The sequence below is a fragment of the Leopardus geoffroyi genome, chromosome A1 (genome assembly GCF_018350155.1).
Source record: "Leopardus geoffroyi isolate Oge1 chromosome A1, O.geoffroyi_Oge1_pat1.0, whole genome shotgun sequence".
Lineage (NCBI taxonomy): Eukaryota > Metazoa > Chordata > Mammalia > Carnivora > Felidae > Leopardus > Leopardus geoffroyi.
Window position 1 is genome coordinate 90,522,254 of NC_059326.1, and position 20,539 is coordinate 90,542,792.

The 20,539-nt window shown below is 43.6% G+C and overlaps 1 protein-coding gene across 3 annotated transcripts in view; it reads right to left on the bottom strand.

The window, feature by feature from the left end:
* The window catches only part of RUFY1 (RUN and FYVE domain containing 1), a 58,482-nt gene extending 39,342 nt beyond the window's left edge, over window positions 1–19,140 (bottom strand). The window contains exons 1-5 of one of the 3 annotated variants that reach the window (XR_006714212.1): window positions 18,828–19,140; window positions 8,551–8,724; window positions 7,140–7,257; window positions 4,234–4,335; window positions 2,241–2,364 (exon numbers count right to left, since the gene is read on the bottom strand). Coding sequence is in view for 2 of the 3 variants with exons in the window: in XM_045485060.1 (XP_045341016.1) it covers window positions 2,241–2,364; window positions 4,234–4,335; window positions 7,140–7,257; window positions 8,551–8,724; window positions 18,828–19,113 (804 nt within the window). In the remaining variant the exon portion in view is untranslated. The remainder of the gene's footprint in view (window positions 1–2,240; window positions 2,365–4,233; window positions 4,336–7,139; window positions 7,258–8,550; window positions 8,725–18,827) is intronic. The other 2 variants (XM_045485060.1, XM_045485065.1) reach the window with 2 other exon arrangements.
* Window positions 19,141–20,539: the final 1,399 nt, after the last annotated feature.

The following is a 20,539-nucleotide window of genomic DNA, read 5'->3' on the forward strand; positions in this document are numbered from 1 at the left end:
TTATTTACTTTTGAGAGAGAGAGAGAGAGAGAGACAGAGCATGAACAGGGAAGAAGCAGAGAGAGAGGGAGACACAGAATCCGAAGTAGGCTCCAGGCTCTCAGCTGTCAGCACAGAGCCTGACATGGGGCTTGAACCATGAGCCGTGAGATTGTGAGTTGAGCCAAAGTCGGATACTTAACTGACTAGGCACTCAGCAATGAAATATTTTAAAGTACGAACATTAATTTTTATTTAACTTATTTTTATTATTTATTTACACATTTTTTTAGGTATGATGTTATCACATCACACACCTGATAGGTTACAGTATAGTGTAAACATAACTTGTATATGTACTGAGAAACCAAAAAACAAAACCAAAACCAAAAAACCCTCCATGACTCGCTTTATTGAGATACTTGCTTTATCGCAGAGGTCTGGAACTGAATTCATAGTATCTCTGAGGTGTGCTTGTACTGTGCAGCCATTTAAATAGTTTATATCTCGGGGCGCCTGGGTGACTCAGTCAATTAAGTGTCCGACTCTTGATTTCAGCTCAGGTCACAATCTCATGGTTCATGGGTTCCAGCCTGGTGTTGGGCTCTGCTCTGTGTCAGTGCGGAGCCTGCTTGGAATTGTCTCTCCCTCCCTCTCTACTCCTACCCCACCATGCTCTCTCTCTCTCTCTCTCAAAATAAATAAACTTAAGAAAAAAAAAAAAAGATTTATATCTCAGGGCACCCGGGTGGCTCAGGGTTAAGTGTCGGACTCTTGATTTTGGCTCAGGTCATGATCTCACTGTTTGTGAGTTTGAGCCTCCTGTGGGGATTTGCACTGTCAATGCAGAGCCTGCTTGGGATTCTGTCTTTCCCTCTCTCTCTGCCCCCTTCCTGCCCACCCTCCTGTGCACGTGTGCACTGTCAAAATGAATAAAATAAGCTAAAAGTAAATAAATAAATGGTTTATATCTCTGCTGACATTGAGAGCTATGTGGGACATAGTGTGAAATAAACAAAATTACAAAATGGTGTGTCTGGAATAATCATATTTTGGTTGAACAAAAGTCCAAATACCTTTAATAAAAGATATAAACATACACCCCCTATTCTTGTGCTGGAAGGATAGATATCAAAATGTAACACTGTATTACTCTCTGAATATGGGATTATGTGTGAAGTTTTGTTTCTTTTCAAATACTTGTCTGTATTTTTTGAAAAATTTTCAACATGCAAAAACAATAAAACTATTGGGGAAGAAAGGGGGGAGAGGTTATAAGAAAAAAAACAAAACAAAAACAAGCTGACCTGGGTATGGAGGGATTAGAGGAAGCTTTAGATTCTTCAGATCCAAACTTGTGGCAGGAAGAAGGCTGGGCATTGGCCCAACCACAGCTACATATGCCCTGAACAGGGGTGGAGGTCGGGATGGGTCGGGGTGTCTCTCCCCGTCACACATCTATTGTAACTGCCACCAGGAGCGTAGGGCTCAACCCTGGTCACCTGCTCCCATAAGGAAGAAAGCCTCCCAAGAGGGCTGTCTCACCCGTCAGGGCACTCTGATCTGTGCTGCCTGCTTTCATTTGCACCCCATTGTATCATCTCACTTCCCAAATCTCTCCTGACTCTATCTTCCTAGTCCCCATCCAACCTTTGGGACTTTGCTCACTGTTTTTGCTGTCTCCACTGTTGGCCCCTTCTAAACTTATGACCTGGATGGCTGCTAGATTGCTCTTTCTCAAAGCTGGGCCCAATCATTTCAGTACACTGCTTAAAAACCTCCAATGGCTTCCTTTTTTTTTTTTTTTTTTTTTTTAGTTTATTTATTTATTTTGAGAAAGAGAGACAGAGACAGAGAATCACAAGTAGGCTCCACGCTGTCAGTGCAGAGCCTGACATGGGACTCGAACCCACGAACTGTGGAGATCGTGACTTGAGCTGAAATCAAGAGTCAAAATGCTTCACTGCGCTACCCAGGCAGCCCTCTGATGGCTTCCCAAGGTTCCAGACACAAAAGACAAACCCTTTCGCAGGACACTGATGGCCTGGAAACTGAGCCCAGCCTCTACCTTCATTTCATGTGCCTCCGTGCCTTGGCCCAGACTTCCCCTTCCCCGGGGGGCTTCCCCCTCTGCCCCAGCCTTCCAGTAGACACCCTCTGCCATTTGCCCCTTTCTTCAGCTCAGCCCATGTCCTCAGATCTTATGGAAAATCCCTGGCCCAAAGAAGGCATTCCACCTAGAGCCAAGATTCCTATTTTACCTGAGAATCCAAGTCTTCTCCTTTTAAGCAGAGATTGGCATCGAGAACATTGAGTCCCACCAGCAGACCCACAATCACCATCCCTTCCTCTTCCATCATCAATGCCTCAGGCTCATAGAACTCACTGAAAGAGATTGACACAGCAGGGGGCTTCTTAGGAAGGGATGTTCACCACCCCATCTCCCTGACCTGCCCCCCTTTTTATCTCCCAGCTGACAGCTGGGCTGCTGGCTTCACCAGAAGCCAGAAACTCCCTGGTGTCCATTACCTCCTGCCCCCACCTGCTTCAAGTGCTGCTATTTCTTCTCTGGCCTCTCTTCTCTTCCTGTGGTTGAGAACGGGCTCCTCCCACCTCTAGTCTAAGGCTGACTCCTCCATCTGGACCCTGGACCCTGGTCCTTCTCACCTCCTCTTGGCTCCTCTGTTCCTGACCATCACTCTGCCCTTCCTTTCTCTGCTGGCTCCTTTTTCCGCACTGTGAGGAACTATTTCTACACTCATGTTAGCCGGAAGCAGGTTTCCACATACCCCCAAAACATCCAAGAATAAAACCCTTCCCTCTTCCCTGTGTCCCACGGAGCAACACTGGATGCTTTTACTTTCTTACCTCCCGAGTCACCTCAGCCATTCATAGTGGGGCCCCATCCCCTGTCTACTACTGCTCCTGGTCACCAGTGATGTGCTAGTTCACCAGCTGTGTGTGTGTGTGAGTGCATGAGAACTTATCATCTTAAGAATTAGTTCGTTAGGTCATAGGGATGAAAGGTCCAGCATAGGGAATACAGTCAATGGTGCTGTGGTAACTCTGCACGGCAACAGAGGGTAACTACACTTGTGGTGAGTACAGCATCATGGTGTAGACTTGTGGAATCACGATGTTGCACACCTGAAACTATGTAATGTGTGTCAACTATAAGTCAATTAAAAAAAAAAAAAAGAATTAGTTCATTAGAATAAAATCTGTACCTCGAAGTTACTCAGTGTGACTTTACTCAAAGTGCAAAGTATGTGAAGTATTTGAAATTGCATTTATCATGTTAAAGATATAATCAATAATAAGCCATGACTTAAAACGTGGAAAATTTTGAGTGGCAGGCCATACTATAAAAGCTATTGTCAACTCAATTAGACAAAAAGATGAACTCTAGAGAGATTCTTCCCTTATAAATGCTCATGTTCTAGAGAAAATTCCTTTTATGAAGATATTTTTGCTTACATATGTTTATATGTACATATTTTATAAATTTATATTTATATATTTATAAATATCAAAAATGAACCAGTCTTGGGCACCTGGTGACTCAGTCGGTTAAGCATCCGACTCTTGATTTCAGCTCAGGTCATGATCTCATGGTTTGTGAGATCAAGCCCCATGTTGGGCTCTGTGCTGACAGTGTGGAGCCTGCTTGGGACTCTCTCCCTCTCTCTCTCTGCCCCTCCCCTGCTCTCTCTCTTTATCTCAAAATAAATAAACATTAAAAAAAAAAAAATGAACCAGTCATAAATTTCAGAGACAGCCAGTTAGTCATTACTGATGCTAAGAGATATAAAATTTTACAAACTGGATATGGAATCCTAAGATAGGTAATATCTTGAAAAAAGCAGGATTTTATACTTTAAAGTTGTTCACTGCATCTGGTTTTAAAGTCATTTTTTCCCTGTTATCAACAAGTCAAATAAATAACATTTTGTTGAAGCTTAACTGAGTAGGCTGTCAGTTACCTAATCACAGGGATTTTGAAGAATGAGTTTCGAAATGACTTTTCAAAATGAAAAGTAAGTATGACTCTTCATTCAAAAGGACTTTCAGATACCTGTGCTTACAAACTGAAATACTCTTTTAAAACTAAGCCACAGGAAATTTATGATGAATAATAATTCAAATAAAAGCTGTGTATGTTGTATACTCGTTTCAATTCAAAACAATCTGCAGAACTATGTTCTAATTATTTACAGAGCGAAAGACAAGCAAAGATAGGAGGTAAAAAAATACCTTAAGAGATGTTTATTGTCTATAAGCACTTTCAGATAATCTGCCAGTTTCTTTTGCATGAGTGCAAGATAAAGCCATGCTCTGCCTCTTCCCACAGCTGTCCTAGAATTCAGAGAATCAAACTGTTAAGGTGTTAACACCAAAAACCCCTCAAACCCCACTTTAAAGAGATACACATATTCACACATGTACATGCACATCAACATGAACACAGAGAACACTGTAAGAATAGTGGCTTTGGGGGTTGGGTGGAACATACGGTCTGAGAAAGCCCAGAAAACAGCTCTTTGGGTACAGTTTGAATTTTGTATCATGGACATGTACTTTTTGTCTGGTTGGTTTTTTTTTTTTTTTTTTTTTGATGCAAAAAGATTATTTTATTAAAGCATGGGGCAGGAAGAACTGCCTATTTTGACAAAAGAGTGAGAAAAAAACACTCTTAATCCTCAAAAATCTGATTTCTGGAACAAATACAATTAGATAAACCTTTGCATATATTCATAAAATTTCACAGGGGGCCAGGAAATACCAGATTAGGTTTGTACGTCAGACATAGGTCATGATGTCATGATGTGTGGGTTTGAGCCCTGCATCGGGCTCTGCGCTGGCAGTATTGAGCCCACTTGGGATTCTCTCTCTCTCTCTCTCTCTCTCTCTCTCACTATTGCTCTCTCTCTCTCCCCCACCTCACTTGCTTTCTCTATCTCAAAATGAATAAAACTTAAAAAAAAAAAAAGAAAAAATCTGGGTGACAAATCATACTGCAAAAGATATTTTCATTTATTTATTTGTTTGTTTGTTTATTTACTTGGGGGGGGGGGAGGAGCAGAGTGAAGAGACAATCCTAAGCAGGCTCTATACCCAGTGTGGAGCCTGACGCGGGGCTCAGTCTCACAATTGTGAGATCATGACCTGAGGCCAAAATCAACACTCAGATGCTTAACCAACTGAGCCACCTAGGAGCTCTGATATTTTTTCTTTAAAAAAAAAATTTTTTTTGAGAGAGAGAGAGAGGGCAGGGGAGGGGCAGAGAGGAGGAGAGAGAATCCCAAGCAGGCTCCCCACTGTGAGTGCAAAGCCCAATGCGGGGCTCAAACCCACAAACTGTGAGATCATGACCTGAGCTGAAATCAAGAATCAGACGCTTAACAGACTGAGCCACCCAGGCGCCCCACCCTGGTATTTTCATTTTAGACAGGGGAACTGAATTTTGGACAGATTCCTCTCAGGATGCAAAAATTCATCCTACAAGTTTCAAACAATCTTAAACAACCCCTTCCCCCCAAAAAAACCCCACTAGTCATAACTTCCAAAATAATACCAAAATTTTAGAACTTTCATTACTATTTAACGAAATAGTTAAAAAAAAAAAAAAAAAAGTCCTTTCCCATGCAGCCCCCTGTGAGGCTACTCCCGGAGGCATCAAGGAAAGGGAACTATTGTATATTTCCTCTTTGGCAGACAGGGTAGGATTTTGGTACCTAAGCCTGTTTAGCAGCCAGAGTTAATAGGGGAACAGAGTAGTGGGTTTAGCTGACAGTGAGCTCTTTGTTAGCATAAGGCTTCAAAAATGCCTCCCATGCATAACTGGAAACAGAGGTCTGAGCGTAGGAGGGACTGTTCTACTCCGACCTGAACATGCTGGGACTTGGTCTAGCTGCTTCACTCCTGAGGGAGTGAGCTGGTCGGAAGGGGTGGGCAAACAGGACCACATAAGTATGAAGCAAAGCAGAAGATGAGGGAAGTGCATGACAGATCACCAAATACAGATTTGAAGGTTGTCATGTACAAAAGGCTTTCACCACCTGTGGTACAAGCCCAGAGGACTGAACTAGGGACAGGGACAGAGGCTTAAATTTCGTCTTGATAAGAATGCACAGGGTTCTGTAGCAATGGAGGTCAATGGGCTTTAGAAGGTTCCAGAGTCCTGCAGACCTGTGTTCTCTTCCTGGCTCTACTACTCACTTGCCAACGGACCTTGGGCAGGTTACTTAGCTACTCAGTCTTAGTTTCTGTACTTATCAGTGGGGATTCCAACAGCTTTCCCAGAGGCTTGTTGAGAGGGATTAAATGAGATCCTGAAATGTCCTTAGCACAACTCCTGGAAACATGGCAGGCCCTTAGTGAATGCTGGTTATTATCATTATCTCAAAATGGAACAGGCTAGGTCCTTGGGAGAAGCATCAGAGGCTGGACAGTCGTGTCCCCCTCTGGGAGACTGCAGGGTGCTCTTTTGTATCGGCCCAGGGATCTCTAGGTCCCTTTCTAGTTCCAAATTTCATGATGATGCCTTGTTTGTATTCTGTCCAGTTTTTTTATTTTGAGCCTATGCATGGGGAATCCTGAGGCAAACCCAGACATGGCAAATGATTTGTCAGTCTCACCTTTTCACAAATGTCTCATGTCCCAGAATCGAAAATCTGGCCCGAACTACACTATTCAGAAAGGTGCCCAGATGTATCTGAAGCACGGATTCCCAGGAGTGTAATGATGACTCCTTTTACTCCTGTAACCGCTCCTCAGGTGACAACACCTTTTCTTTTTTAAAGTAATCGCTACACCCAACATGGCGCTTGAACTCAAGAGTTGCATGCTCTACTGAGCCAGCCAGGTGCCCCACCACATCTTTCAAACTACGTGACCTTGTGTGACAAGCAGGAATCTTTCAAACCCCATTTGAAAGATAAGGGAACTGAGGCTCAGGGAGGGGCAAATCTTGCTGAAGATCTTGAGGATTATGAGCATCAGGGCTGGAACTAAAGTTTAAGTAGAGTGTGGCTCATGCTACAATTTGTTCTGAATTAGAAAAAGTTTTATCAGCAAGTAGTTGAGAAATGGGTAAATACAAGGTTTTTGTTTTTGTTTTTGTTTTTAACATTAAGTCAGTGTAACTGCTTCTCACTCACTTTAATTCTGGCAGATTTCTGACACTGGTGGCTATATCTGATGCTTCTGGACAAAGTTTCTCCACCAGCTCCAAAGGACCAAAGAAAGATTTATTTTGGCCAATAAAACTCTTCTTGACTAAAAGGGAAAACAAAAGTGTTATTTATAAGAACAGGTTGCAAAATGTCTTCAGGTGTCCACTGTCTCTCTCCCAAAAGCCAAAAAGACAATGCACGACTCTACCACTTAATCCTGATTTAGTCTCAGGGACTCAGATGCCAGGTAACAAATGAGCTCTCCCTTCCTCTGGTGACAGGGTTTCTCTGATATCCCGAATATGTTCTTACTCCAAGTATTTACTGCCCATGAAATAAAACAAGTATCTCATATCTGTATTGCTTGTAGAAAGCCTTCCCCTTTCTCCCTCCTACCTGATGTCAAAATCAATGCTCAAATTATCCCCACCATCCCTCATCTGACCCACTGCCAATAATCTTCTAATGGGTCTTCTTGCTCCCAATATGGTCGGCTCCCCACCCTTACAATCTGTTCAAACACGTGGAAGTTGTTTTAAAAATGTAAGTCAGGTCATGTTTTCCCTTGCTTAAAATCCTCCAGATACAGTTGGAATAAAATCTGACTCCTCATGTGACCTATAAAGGTCTACACCATCCAGCCTTCCCCCACCCCCCAATCTATTTCCCTGACTTCATCTCCCCGCACTCTCCCTCTGAGCCCTCTGGTATCTTCCTCAAACCAAGCTTGGTCTCACTCAGGACTTCTGCACCTGTTTTTTTCTCCCTCAGGAATGCTCTTGCCCCAAATCTCTGCACGGCTAACTCTCTTTTGGGTCTCAGCTCATAGTTCTCAGCAAGGCCTTCCCCTCTCACTCTAGTAGAAACCCATGTTGCTTCCTTGAATTTGTAGCATTTTGTAATTAAGTTTGTTTCTGCCTTTACTGTCTGGTCCTCTAGAACTGTGCTGTCAGAGGTAGTCAGTGGCCACATGTGCTACTGAGCACTTAAAGTGTAGCCAGTGCAATCGAGATGTAAAACACAGTGGGTTTTTAAGCCTTAGTATAAAAAAGAATAATGTAAAAATCTCATTAATAAGGCTTTTAAATATTGTGTGTAAAAATCATATTTTGGATATACTGGGGACAAAAAAGTATGTTCTAAAATTAATTTCACCTGTTTATTTTCACTTTTTTTTTTTCTAACGTGACTAGCAGAACAGTAAAAATTGCACATGTAGCTGACCTACCAGACAGTGCTGCTCTAAATGTCACTTATTGAGGGCAGGGATGCTTGTCGGTTTTGTACACTGCTGTTATCCCAAGCACCAAGAACAATGTTTGGCACTGATGAATGCCTGCTGAGCAAACAGCTAGCCCGAATTTCCACGCCCCCGAACGCCCCCCCTCAGGCTCACCTTTCAGCCCGTGTTTGAGGCAGTGCTCCATCACTACAAAGAATTGCTGCAAGGGGGCATGGTCCGCATCCAGGCTGCGGCCCAGGCTCAGGGCAGACTGGAGCAAGACTTTGACGCTGAGTTTCATCATGTGCATCAAGTTGGCACGCTCCTCCATCATCTGGCACTTGGAAGCTGTTGGGGCACAAACAGGGACAGCTTCGTTAGTGGGCTGAGTGTGTTCCCGGGTGAGGACGTTAGATGTAGGGCAATGGATGGAAGATCGTCCAGGCGGGGCCAGGCAATCTGTTCCAAGCACGGACGTGCGGGAGGACGGATAACTGGGTTTCGCAGTCAAACGGCCTCTGATCCCTGGAGGTCATAGATGCACCCGGGAAGCCTAAGCCGCGGGTCAGTTTCCCGAGACCTTTCCCAGGCGGCTCCGCGCGTTGCTAAGGCGACCGTCCTACTAAGACTTGCCGAGATTGGCCTTTCCCACACCCAGTATTCCATTTTTGACCAATGGAAGGGGGCAAACTCCAGGAAGCCCCGCCCCAAGATAGAAGGCGAGCTGGGGGGAAAGCGTTCCGCCCCTGAACACTCCAATTGGACGAGCCCAGCTAGAGGCCACGCCCACGAAGCTCACGGGCGCCATTTTGCATCCTCTGCCCGAGTACCCTTCGTCTTCAGTCTGTTCAGAAGGCCAACTGAACCGGCTCTTTTGTCCCATGGTGTCAGCCCAAGTGTCTTCGGGGAGGCCTCTGCCCCTCAGTTCCAGACTCAAATTCTCGTTGTTGCCCGTCAACTGTTGCCCACAGCTACTGGACAATTACGAGTTTTACATTTGTGGGTAAAACCGTTAGAATCAAAAGAACTGCTACGTTTCCATTTCAGCTCCATTAACGTCGCTTTGTTTTGAGAGTAAAAAAAGGTTTGTCGGCTGTATCAGATATCCATGACAAATGTTTACCAGGTGTCCCCCTAATACCCAGGAGCCTGTCATCCTGGAAATTAAAAATGTAGACTCCATGCTATTAACCGAGTCCTGGCAGAAAAAACAGCCCCGCGCGCGTCTCCTCACCCACGCCAACATTTAGTCTTAAATATTTGACAACTGGATGGGCGAGGGAGTCGTATTGTTTTAGTTTGCAGCTGTTGATTACCAATGAGGTTAAGTAGCTTTTCATGTTTATCCTCTCCTAGTATTCTGTGAATTGCCTGCAAATCTTTTACGTTTCTCGCTGAACTGTCTTATTGATCTGTATAAATTAGTAGTGATATTAATCTTTTATAGCTGTTTTATTTCACGGTCATTAATATGAACATAAAGATAGCTAAAAGAGCACATCATGTACAGCTTAAATTGAAAAGAACTACATAATGAATTATGACCATGAATTACTTTCAGAGAATCCTATGTATTATATTTATAAATTCGAAAACTTTAATGAACTGGATGATTGGCAAAGGAAATAAAAATTGTAAAACCTCATTAAGAGGAGGGAAGAACCCTGAGTGGAGCAATAAACATAGAAGCAATTTGTAAAGATTTACTGCTGAAGAAGGTACCACGCCCAGTTCTGTAAACCACACTGGTCTTCTAATCACAATACGTAACCAGGATTCCTGCTCAGGGCTACGCAAGCCCAGGAGCTTGAAGGAAATCCGTTTCCAGCTCAAGTGTGACAGTTCCACATGACAGCCTGATTTGAAAGAGGTTTTCAAATACCTCCGTTCTGATCTTAGTACTTTCTAATTGAAGTTCTTTCCAGCTTATGTTACCTCTGGCAGAATGCTGCGTTCAGAAACCACCCCCTCAGGCAATAAGGACTGCCCTGAGCCAGCAAAACCCCACGTGACTGACTTGAAGACCAGGATAGACTTGACCTTTACTGTCCACCTGTCTGTACTCACCGGCCTTTGTCCCACATTTTCCTTACACAAATCTGTATTTTCAGCACTTTGTAAATCGCTTTTGAAAGGCTAGTCCACTGTCTTCCCGGTGTTGGCCTCATGGAAATAAATTCCTTTCTGCTTCACCACCCCTTGTCTCTGCCTTTGGATTTTGTCAGTGGTGAGTGGCCGAACCTGGTGTGTTTTGAAACCCCGAGGCCAGTGCTCTTGAACCTCTGTGCCCTGGATACAGATTCCCTCCCTATCCCACATCTTCCTTTTTATGCATTGACCTGGGGTCCACAAAGTCCCACACACCAAATGGAGGTGAAGCCTTCTTTGATAATTCATCAAATCATCCAAAACATGAAGAGCTTCCAATCTCTCATTGCTTTATTGTACTTAGTTAAGGAAACCTGGTCTTGGGGGAGAGGGAAGGTCTCTAGCTCTTTAATGGGTATCCCAAATTTAGAAAGTTATAAATTTTCCCCTATAAATACATGTAATTATTCTCATCCAGTCTCAATACTCCTCCCTAGGATATACCATTAACTTGATGGACATGTGCCATAAATTAAATAGGCCAAAACTGTAGCTCCATGTTTTCAATGAAACTGGATTTGAAGTACACATAAACTATGTCTTTTTGTCAAAAAATGTTGTATTGGCAAAGCTGTAATGAAATAAGCAACACCTAGGTGTCCCCGTTTTGAGTGTTGTGGTCTAAACATGTAACTAAATGAAAGAATTACAAGTATAATTTTCACTTGATAAGTCTTAGTAAAGCCTTAAAAATGTATTTTTATTTTTTAAAATTTATTTATTTTGAGAGAGACAGAGACTGCACAAGTGGGGGAGGGTCAGAGACAGAGGGAAGACTGAGAATCCCAAGCAGGCTCTACACTGTCGGCGCCGAGCGACTGTCAGGCTCAAACTCACTAAACCATGAGATTATGACCTGAGCCAAACCCAAGAGTCAGCTGCTTAACCGACCCAGGCACCGCAAGCCTTTAAAAAAAAAAAAGTTTACTTATTTTTGAGAGAGAGTGAGATGGGGATGGGCAGAGAGAGAAGGAGACCGAGGTCTAGGAAGCAGGGTCTGCACTGACAGTTTGAGCCTGATGTGGGGCTCAGACTCACAAACCATGAGATCATGACCTAAGCTGAAGTGGGATGCTTAACTGACTAAGCCACCCAGGCACCCCTTGGTAAAAACTTTTTTTGGGGAACCTTTTGTTGGTAACTGATCAGTCTCCTTTATTCTATATCATCCTATTAGAGTTTTATTATTTTTACACAGGCACTGTGAAATGCTTAAGATATAGATTACTAAATAAAAAAATTAAAAAGAGATCTCAGTACAGAAAATACATTTAATAAATTAAAGTAAAAACCAAAGATCTGGGGAGATCCAAGAGAGCAAAACAAGCCTTAACCAAAAACGTCTGGAAATACCCAAGGAACTAGTCTTTTGACCCATATTCTCTTGGCTTCCAGTGACCATATTTAATAATAAGCACATCAGCCAAAAAAGGGCAACAAATAGTTTAATGGTTTAAAAGATAAGCAAATGTATACTTATTTTGTACTGCACCAAGTGCTACTTTCAATAGATCCATTAAAATAAATATGTGAGAAATGTTAATAAAAGTGATGGTTGCTCAATCCAAATTAATGTTATACAGTTTATAGCATTTTATTACTGCTAGTGTTTTAAATCTGTATGAACAAATTCAAGTACTTCAGTAGTTTCTTACACTTTATAGAAAACCTACCACAGTTTCAAATGCTTTTCAGCATAAGTATCTTAAGAAATATTATAAATAATTGTTCGAATGTTAACTAGGTGCTATGGTCCTAAAACAGGCCACTTCCAAAAAGTCTAATAATTATGGATTATCATAGTAAGGAACTTTTTGAGAAACTTCTTTAATATGGCTGAGTTGCGTCCTTTGCAAGTCAGGTGATTTTCCTTTGCTTTGAACAAAAAGTAACAAAAAAATAATTTTTGACAATAGATCCGTGTGATTCGGGGCACACAACTTGGAAGGAATTAAAAAACTTGACAACATTACTATGACAAGATTATTCATTTCTATTTCTTTTTATATGAACCAGGCTTCTCAGGGATCACATCTATAAAACACAGGAATAAAACTGATGCTGAATCCTATCATATTTTATCAGTAAATCACATATTTTCATCTACAGATACATGCTAATGCAAAAAACCAAACCAGCTCATTTAGAGAATAACAAGAAATTATATCCTTTTGTCAACTTAGCATTTCTAATTATTTTAATGGTAATTCATTCCAGAAGAAAAATATTTTATACACTTAGAGCTTTAGTCACAAGAAAAGTTTACTGAATTTTAATTCATTTACATTTGTTTCTGAAATGTATGATAGAATGAACAATAACATTTTAAAAAACATATGGAAGTGGATGGGGCACCTGGGTGGCTCAGGTGGTTTAGTGCCCAACTCTTGATTTTGGCTCATGTCATGATCTCACCTGAGATTGAGCCCCACAGATGGGGCTCTGTCAGTGCAGATTCTCTCTCTCCCTCTCTCTCTCTCTCTCTCTGCCCCTCCCCTGTTCACACATTCTCTCTAGATAGATAGATAAATAAATAAATAAATATTAAATAAACAAACATTAAAAAAAAAATATATATATGGATGGGACACATGGGTGGCTCAGTCTGTCAAGCATCTGACTTCCAGTTCAGGTCATGATCTCATGGCTTGTGGGTTTGAGCCCCATGTCGGGCTCTGTGCTGACAGCTCAGGGCCTGGATCCTGCTTCAGATTCTGTGTGAGTGTCTCTCTCTCTCTCTTTCTCTCTCTGCCCCTCCCCTGTTTGTGCTCTGTCTCTCTCTCAAAAATAAATAGACGTTAAAAAAAAAAAACCATGGAAGTGAAATGGAAATTCAAGTTCAAGGAATAAAGGGACAATGTACAGTTTTCAGGGGTGCCTGGCTGGCTCAGTCACTAGAGCATGCAACTCTTTTCTTTTTTTAATTAATTTTGAGAGAGACAGAATGAGAGCAGGGGAAGGGCTGAGAGAGGAGAGAGGGAGAATCCCAAGCAGGTACCAAGGTCAGTGCACAGAGTCCAATGAGGGGCTTGAACCCACAAAACCATGAGATCGTGACCTAAGCCAAAATCAAGAGTCGCCGCTTAACCCACTGAGCCACCCAGGCACAAGAGCAATGCAACTCTTGATTTCAGGGTTGTGAGTTCAAGCCCCATGTTGGGTGTAGAGATTACTTAAAAATAAAAAACTTTAAAAAAATGTAAAGTTTTCAAATAACTTACTTATTTTTAAGATGGACAGTAGTGCTTATCAAATCATTTAGATATTTACATACCACTTAAAGAATGATGTAACACTTTTATTTTAAAAAGCGAGTACTTAACAATAAGCCAGAAAACATATTACAAACTTTAAAATTATGATGAAGAATTTTATATGTTAGCTTTAAAAGCTGAAGATTTTTGGGGGGGGGCGGTCATGTGAGAAAAACATGTGAAGACTAGTGTTTTAGGTGATATGAGCTGGGCGGCAGCAGCTCCTGTCACCGTTCCTGGGTACATGGCTGGGTCCCATCCATTGTTCTCTTCATTATTCACCTGTTCCCATTCGTGCTTAAGTCAGAGAGCTAGGCAAAATGTGAAGTGGATCTTTTCTTCCTTTTTAAAATGTTTATTTTTTATAGAGAGCACGAATGGGGAAGGGGCAGAGAGAGAGGGGGACAGAGGATCTGAAGCAGGCACTGTGCTGACAGCAATGAGCCCAATGTGGGGCTCAAACTCGCGAACTGTGAGAACCTGAGCCACCAGGCGCCCCTTTGAGCCATTCCATCTCTCAATTTTAATAGCTTTGTGACTCTAGCCAAGCTGGTCACATCTCTCTAAGCTGCATTAATAATAGTTCAGCACATCAGCACAACACATGGAACATCACAAAGTTCTACACTTCCTGAATTGCCAAATAAATGGTGTGTTCAGGGATCCTGAGCTTGACTCCTGCACAGGGGCCAGGCCTGGAATAGAAACGAGTGCAGCTCTGGGAATATGAGCTGGAGGGAACCTGTGGCCCAACCTCCAGAGGCAGCTGGAGATGTTTGTTGTTTTTTTTTTAATTTTTAAATTTTTTAAAATGTTTATTTATTTTTGAGAGAGACAGAGACAGAGACAGAATGCGAGTGGGTTAGGGGCAGAGAGAGAGGGAGACACAGAATCCGAAGCAGGCTCCAGGCTCTGAGCTGTCAGCACAGAGCCCGACACAGGGCTCAAACTCACAAGCTGTGAGATCACGACCTGAGCCGAAGTCGGAGGCTCAACTGACTGAGCCACCCAGGCACCCCTGGAGATCTGAATTTTTATGTAAAGCCTGCAAATTGACTAAAAAATCTTTTTGTGTGTTTTAATACCTTTATGCTATGCGGCATGAAAAAAAAAGCAACTTCCAGACACAAATGGCTCAAATGGCTGGCAGCTTGTTGTAACTTTTGGTGTAGAGAGTAAGGACTCATAACGGGGAGTGGGCTGTTTGGGGTTTTTTGTTGTTGGCCTCTAAGTTATAGAGAAGTGAGTAGATGCTTTATAAATTTGAGTTCCGGGTAGCCCTTTGGTGTCTTGAAAGATCTTATAATGCAGTGTGATGAGGAAGAAAACTTTGACACTTTCCCAACTGTCAGGAATTTTCACTCAGCATCTCAAGGGCTAACCTGAGTTCAGCAATGTGGAGTAGAAAAAGTTACTGTGCTTCATTCTAGAAGGAGTGGCACCAGTTGTGGAGGGCCATTTTGACATGTGGAAAATAAAATTGCCCATGGAAGAGAACAAAGGCATAATACGTACCACCTGCCCGGTGGCAAATATGTATGTAAATAATTATAAGATTTTGAAAGAGCGCCCTCTTTATTGGGTACCTACATGCAAGCCATTGTGCTGGACACGTTAACTCTTAGGAACATGCATACTTTGTCACCCGTCCATTAGGAGAAGGCATTACTCGAACAAGCAAGATGAAGAACTTGGCGTGTGTCCTGTGGTTTGTGAGAGATGAAAGCATGCATGACTGCTCACTGAAAGATACGACAGGACTGGGGACAGTTCCTGTGCAGGAGGACATACTCTATCTACACTGAATGATCTTTTGCACGGTTTGATTTCTTTTTTATCACCTGCACTTATTACTTAAAACAACAAAAAACCGGGGGCACGTGGGTGGCTCAGTCGGTTGAGCCTGACTTTGGTTCGGGTCATAATCTCACAGTTCGTGGGTTCAAGGCCTGCATCAGGCTCATTGCTGTCGGCGTGGATCCTGCTTTGGATTCTCTGTCCCACTTTCTCTCTGCCCCTCCCTGACTCACACTTTCTCAAAAATAAACATTTATTTTTTTAAATGTTATTTTATTTTTGAGAGAGAGAAAGAGTGCAAGAAGCAGGGGAGGGGCAGAGAGAGAGGGGACACAAGATCTAAAGCAGTCTCTGTGCTGACAGCAAAGAGCCCAACCTGGGGCTCGAACTCACGGGGACAGTGAGATCATGACCTGAGCCGAAGTTGGGTGCTAAACCGACTAGGCCACAAAAATAACTGCCTCTCAAAAATAAACATTAAAAAAACAACAACAAAGAACTGAAACAAGACAACTACACGATCACTATGGCATTCTGTGCTAACAGGCCCCACATGGGATAACACTGTAAAACAAGTATTTGAAGCATTCTGCAAGAATCCACATTTGCCTTTAACCTAGATCATCAAAAAAATTTTTCCCTGGCAGGAGTACCGCTCACATTCAATTTCTGCTCCTTTGCTGTTCCTCTGAAAAAGCTCTGCCCTCACTGCTTGTGGAAACACATCAAAGAAAGAAAAAGAGATGAACGAGGTGGCCCTTGCCTGGCCCTGGCTGAACTGGTGGCCATGGTTTTGTCCCGACCTGCTTTTCTGAAGCCTCTGCAGAGCCTGCTGCCCAGTGTCCATTTCCTTTTCCCTACCCTCACTCCTGTTCTATCTGATGGCTGCAAATTCTATTACATCCGGGACTGGCCACTCAGTTCCCCACGCTGCAGCCCTTGGTAAGCCATGTTCCCAACTGGTGCCAGAGCTAAGTGGCAGTTACTCATTTAATATTTTCTTTAAAGTGGCTATTTAAAAAAAAAAAAATCTATGTATACCATGGCATTTTGCTTATAAAGGCATTGAGGCATTTAAGTGTTGTGACTAAGAGCATAGTTCAAGACTTGGTTCAAGTCCTGGTCTGTCACTTTGAAGTTAAATAGGTCAAGTTACTTCTCTTTTATTCAGTTTCCCTCTTTATAACGGGGACAATCACATGGGGCCAGCTACACAGGTGGAAGTATGGAAGTCAATCTCCCCTTCCTGCGGTCCTAAGGGATTGCAATTTCCTGCAGGGATGAAGTCGGTATCTGGTTGGGTGGGCAAGAGGCCCCTCAGTCCTGCCCTGAGATACGGAGTGCACAACCCCAACCCTCCCTGGATCAGCAGTAGTCATGGAGTGGGGTCAGGGAGTGGTAGGAAGAAGCCCCAGGGCAGCCTGAGCAGGCTATGGTGGCTAAGAACCTGTCCCAGGGAGGCTGTGGGACCACACACGAGCCCGGCTCCAAGGCCCCTACATACTTCTTTGTTCCAATGTACTTCACTTAACAAAACACACGAAGATGGTAAGAATTTAAAGTACGGGGCACTTCTGAGTAGCTGGATGACCACAATGATCCCAAGTCTGCATTAATGCACACCAGGAAGTCAGTCCTGCTATCACCTAGGGTCTTTATGCAAGTTAAATGAATGAACACAAGTACAGATCTAAGACCTGGCATCTACTAAGCACAATGTAAGTGTTGGCTATTATTGATAACACTACTATGGATTGAAAACAAGTATTTTTCAAATATGCATTTCAACAAGTATTTATTATTATTCTGTGCTACATGCTATTTTAGGCACTGGTACATTTTATTTATCAGTGAACAGCAGATATTTTATTATTTGCTTGCTATGTGATCTCAGATGCCTCCAGAACACCTCATGCCTTGACTTTAGGGACTAACCGCCAATGGCTGGGTATACAATCAAACACTCACAGGTGTGGAGCGCCTGGGTGGCTTAGTCAGTTGAGCGTCGGACTTCGGCTCATGCCATGATCTCATGGTTTGTGAGTTTGAGCCCCGCATCGGGCACACTGCTGCAAACACAGAGCCCTCTTCAGATCCTCTGTCCCCCTCTCTCTCTGCCCTTGCTCTGCTCGAGTGCTGTCTCTCTCTCTCTCAAAAATGAACATTAAAAGAACACACACCCAAGGTGTGTGCAAAGGTAGTGAGCTAGTGGGATTGTTGAACAGGCTCCCTCATTACCTTCTAGTCCTACTTTCCCTTGCAAGAATCTCAAAAAAAGTCAGTTTTTAAACTTTACTCCTCAATCTTTCTTAACTAGTGAAATTCTCACAATTCACTATGTTGGTGTCAGTGATGACTTCTACAGCACATTTACTGATAGGCAGGAGGGAATCAAGAAACTTCAAAGGCACATCATCAGGATTCTTAGCAGTACCGTCCTTGGTCAACTCTGCCCCACAGCACTTTCTATGAAGATGGAACTGAAGTTTTAATTTTAATTTAACATTTAAACATCACACGTGTGTAGTGGTTACTTTGTTGGTTAGCACGGCTCTAAATACTTGGCTTTATAGGGCTTCCCAAGTCACACCCTTAAATGATATTAATGATATTATGATATAATCATTTAGTATTTTCATTCATCTAACATGCTCAAACTCTACTCCAGATAACAAGGGCTGAAAAGGACTATAACAGGTCACTGGGTGAATCAAAAAATCCCTATTGCACACTCTGGGAAATGGGGTGATTTGTGTCCATCACAAAGCTAGTTGACGACTCGGCTCGAAGGGAACTATCGCCTCCTGACTTCCTCCTGGGAGCTTTGACTCCCGAGTGAGTCGGGATGCGCGGTCACACCCAGAGGCATGAGCCGGGCAGGCTTTTCGAGGTTTACAGCAGACAGCAGAACTGGATTCAGTTCTCAAGTACTTTTAAAATACGGACTACCTTAAACTCGTACACTTTGTTGAAGTCCACCAACGAAGAGTAAGGAGGTTGTCTGGGGGAATACAATTAGAAGAGTCTCCTTAGGGGAGTAGCCCAATCTCAGACCATCCAAATCCGCGTTATCTATTCTGATTTGGCTTGCACGGTATAAAGAAAACAGACGAGCAGTTGGGCGTGCTAACAGGTTGGTTGTGAACAACTCGTCTAACAGGCTAAGTAGGTTCAACTCCCTCGCCAGCCCGGCTCCCACGGCCAGCCACCTGTCCCGCGGGCGCGCGCGGGGCGCGCCCCTCCGCAGCCTACCTGCGCGCGCCGCGCCGTCCGCGCCTCCGTCCGCGCCTCCCAGTCCCGCGGCCGCGCGCAGCGCGCTCCCGCAGCTTGCCGACAGGTTGCCAGTGGCTTTCCGCGCCAGGGTCAGGATGGGCGCCGACCAGCCCTCCGGCCCCACCCGCGGCTTGGCCGCGCTCCGCAGCTCGCTAGGGCTAGGCAGCTGGCTTCGGTCCACAATCTCGAACTCTTCTCCCGGCTCCGGTCCCGGCGCCTGCTCCGCTTCCCGCCCCGCTGGGCAGCCACTTTCCCCGTCGGCCATCTTAGCTGAATCACGTGGCCGCGACGGGCGGAGGACTTGGCGCGGGCGGATGCGCGGGCGGGCACTCTCCAGCCTACTCTGCCTCCTCGGTTTTGGTTTTTTTTTTTTCCGTTCGCGAAGTTCTTCTTCCTCTTCACTGCCCCCCTTTCCCTTCTTTAACCTTAAAACGGCTCAGGAGAGTACAAATCATAACATAGAAGCACCCCTATTCCCACCAGTCGGGAGGACTTGTGTCCAAAAAATTACTCTGGTGTTTTCTCCCCTAACTGGGGTGTCCCCAGCCTGGCATAGAACACAGCCCCCATGGCTTTGGGTTTCTTTGTGACACTATTTCCTCTTTTTAATTTTCATTTCATGATTTATTTTTTCTACTTCGTCACTTTTCTGCAGCACTCTTTAGAACAAACCCTAGGAGGACGGGTAAGGAAATCAGGATTTTTATTTAAAGAGCCCCAAAACTATAAATGACGGGTTGGCAGGACTGGGAATCAGAAGGTCCAGATTCTATTAATTAGTTAACTGGGGGTAATAAGAGAACCTGCCTGATTGTTAAATAAGATTTTGCAGAGGGGAGCACATGGCAGACGTTATCAGTTACTGACCAGTGTTAGCCAACTGTGTGGCTTGGGCAACACATTACCCCCTCGCAGGAAATCACTCCCAGTCTGTTTCTTCACTTGGAAAAGAAGGGAATTTCACTAAATAGGAACATTTCATTAGCATTTGACACTCTTTGCAAAGTGCCACACATGGGCCTTATCAAACTAGGAGAACCCTGTGTTTGGTTCCCAGAGCGTTTACATCTTAAATTAAAAAAAAAAAAAAAAAAAAAATGAAGTTGGGGGCCTGGGTGGCACAGTCGATTGAGCGACCGACTTTGGCTTAGGTCATGGTCTCACTGTTCCTGAGTTCCAGCCCTGCATCACTCTCCCTGCTGTCAGTGCAGAGTCTGCTTCTGATCCCCTGTCTCCCTCTCTCTCTGCCCCTCTTCAGCTCATGCTCTCTTAAAAATGAAAAAACATTTAAAAAAAAAAAATACGAAGTTGTTGCTGATATTTAGAAATTAAAAGATTTGGCATAGGAGCGCCTGGGTGGCTCAGTCGGTTAAGCGACCGACTTTGGCTCAGGTCACGATCTTACAGTTTGTGAGTTTGAGCCCCGCGTCGGGCTCTGTGCTGACAGCTCAGAGCCTGGAGCCTGCTTCACATTCTGTGTCTCCCTCTCTGCCCCTTCCCTGCTCATGCTGTGTCTCTCTCTGTCTCAAAAATACATAAACATTAAAAAAAATTAAAAAAAAAAAAAGAAAAAAAAAGATTTGGCATTAAAACCTGGATTTTAGCTCTTTTGAAAAGTTGGAAGCTTTGGCAGCTCAGAGTATAGTCCCTGACGTCAATAAGCAATGGCTTGTCCCTTTAGAAACCCGTTT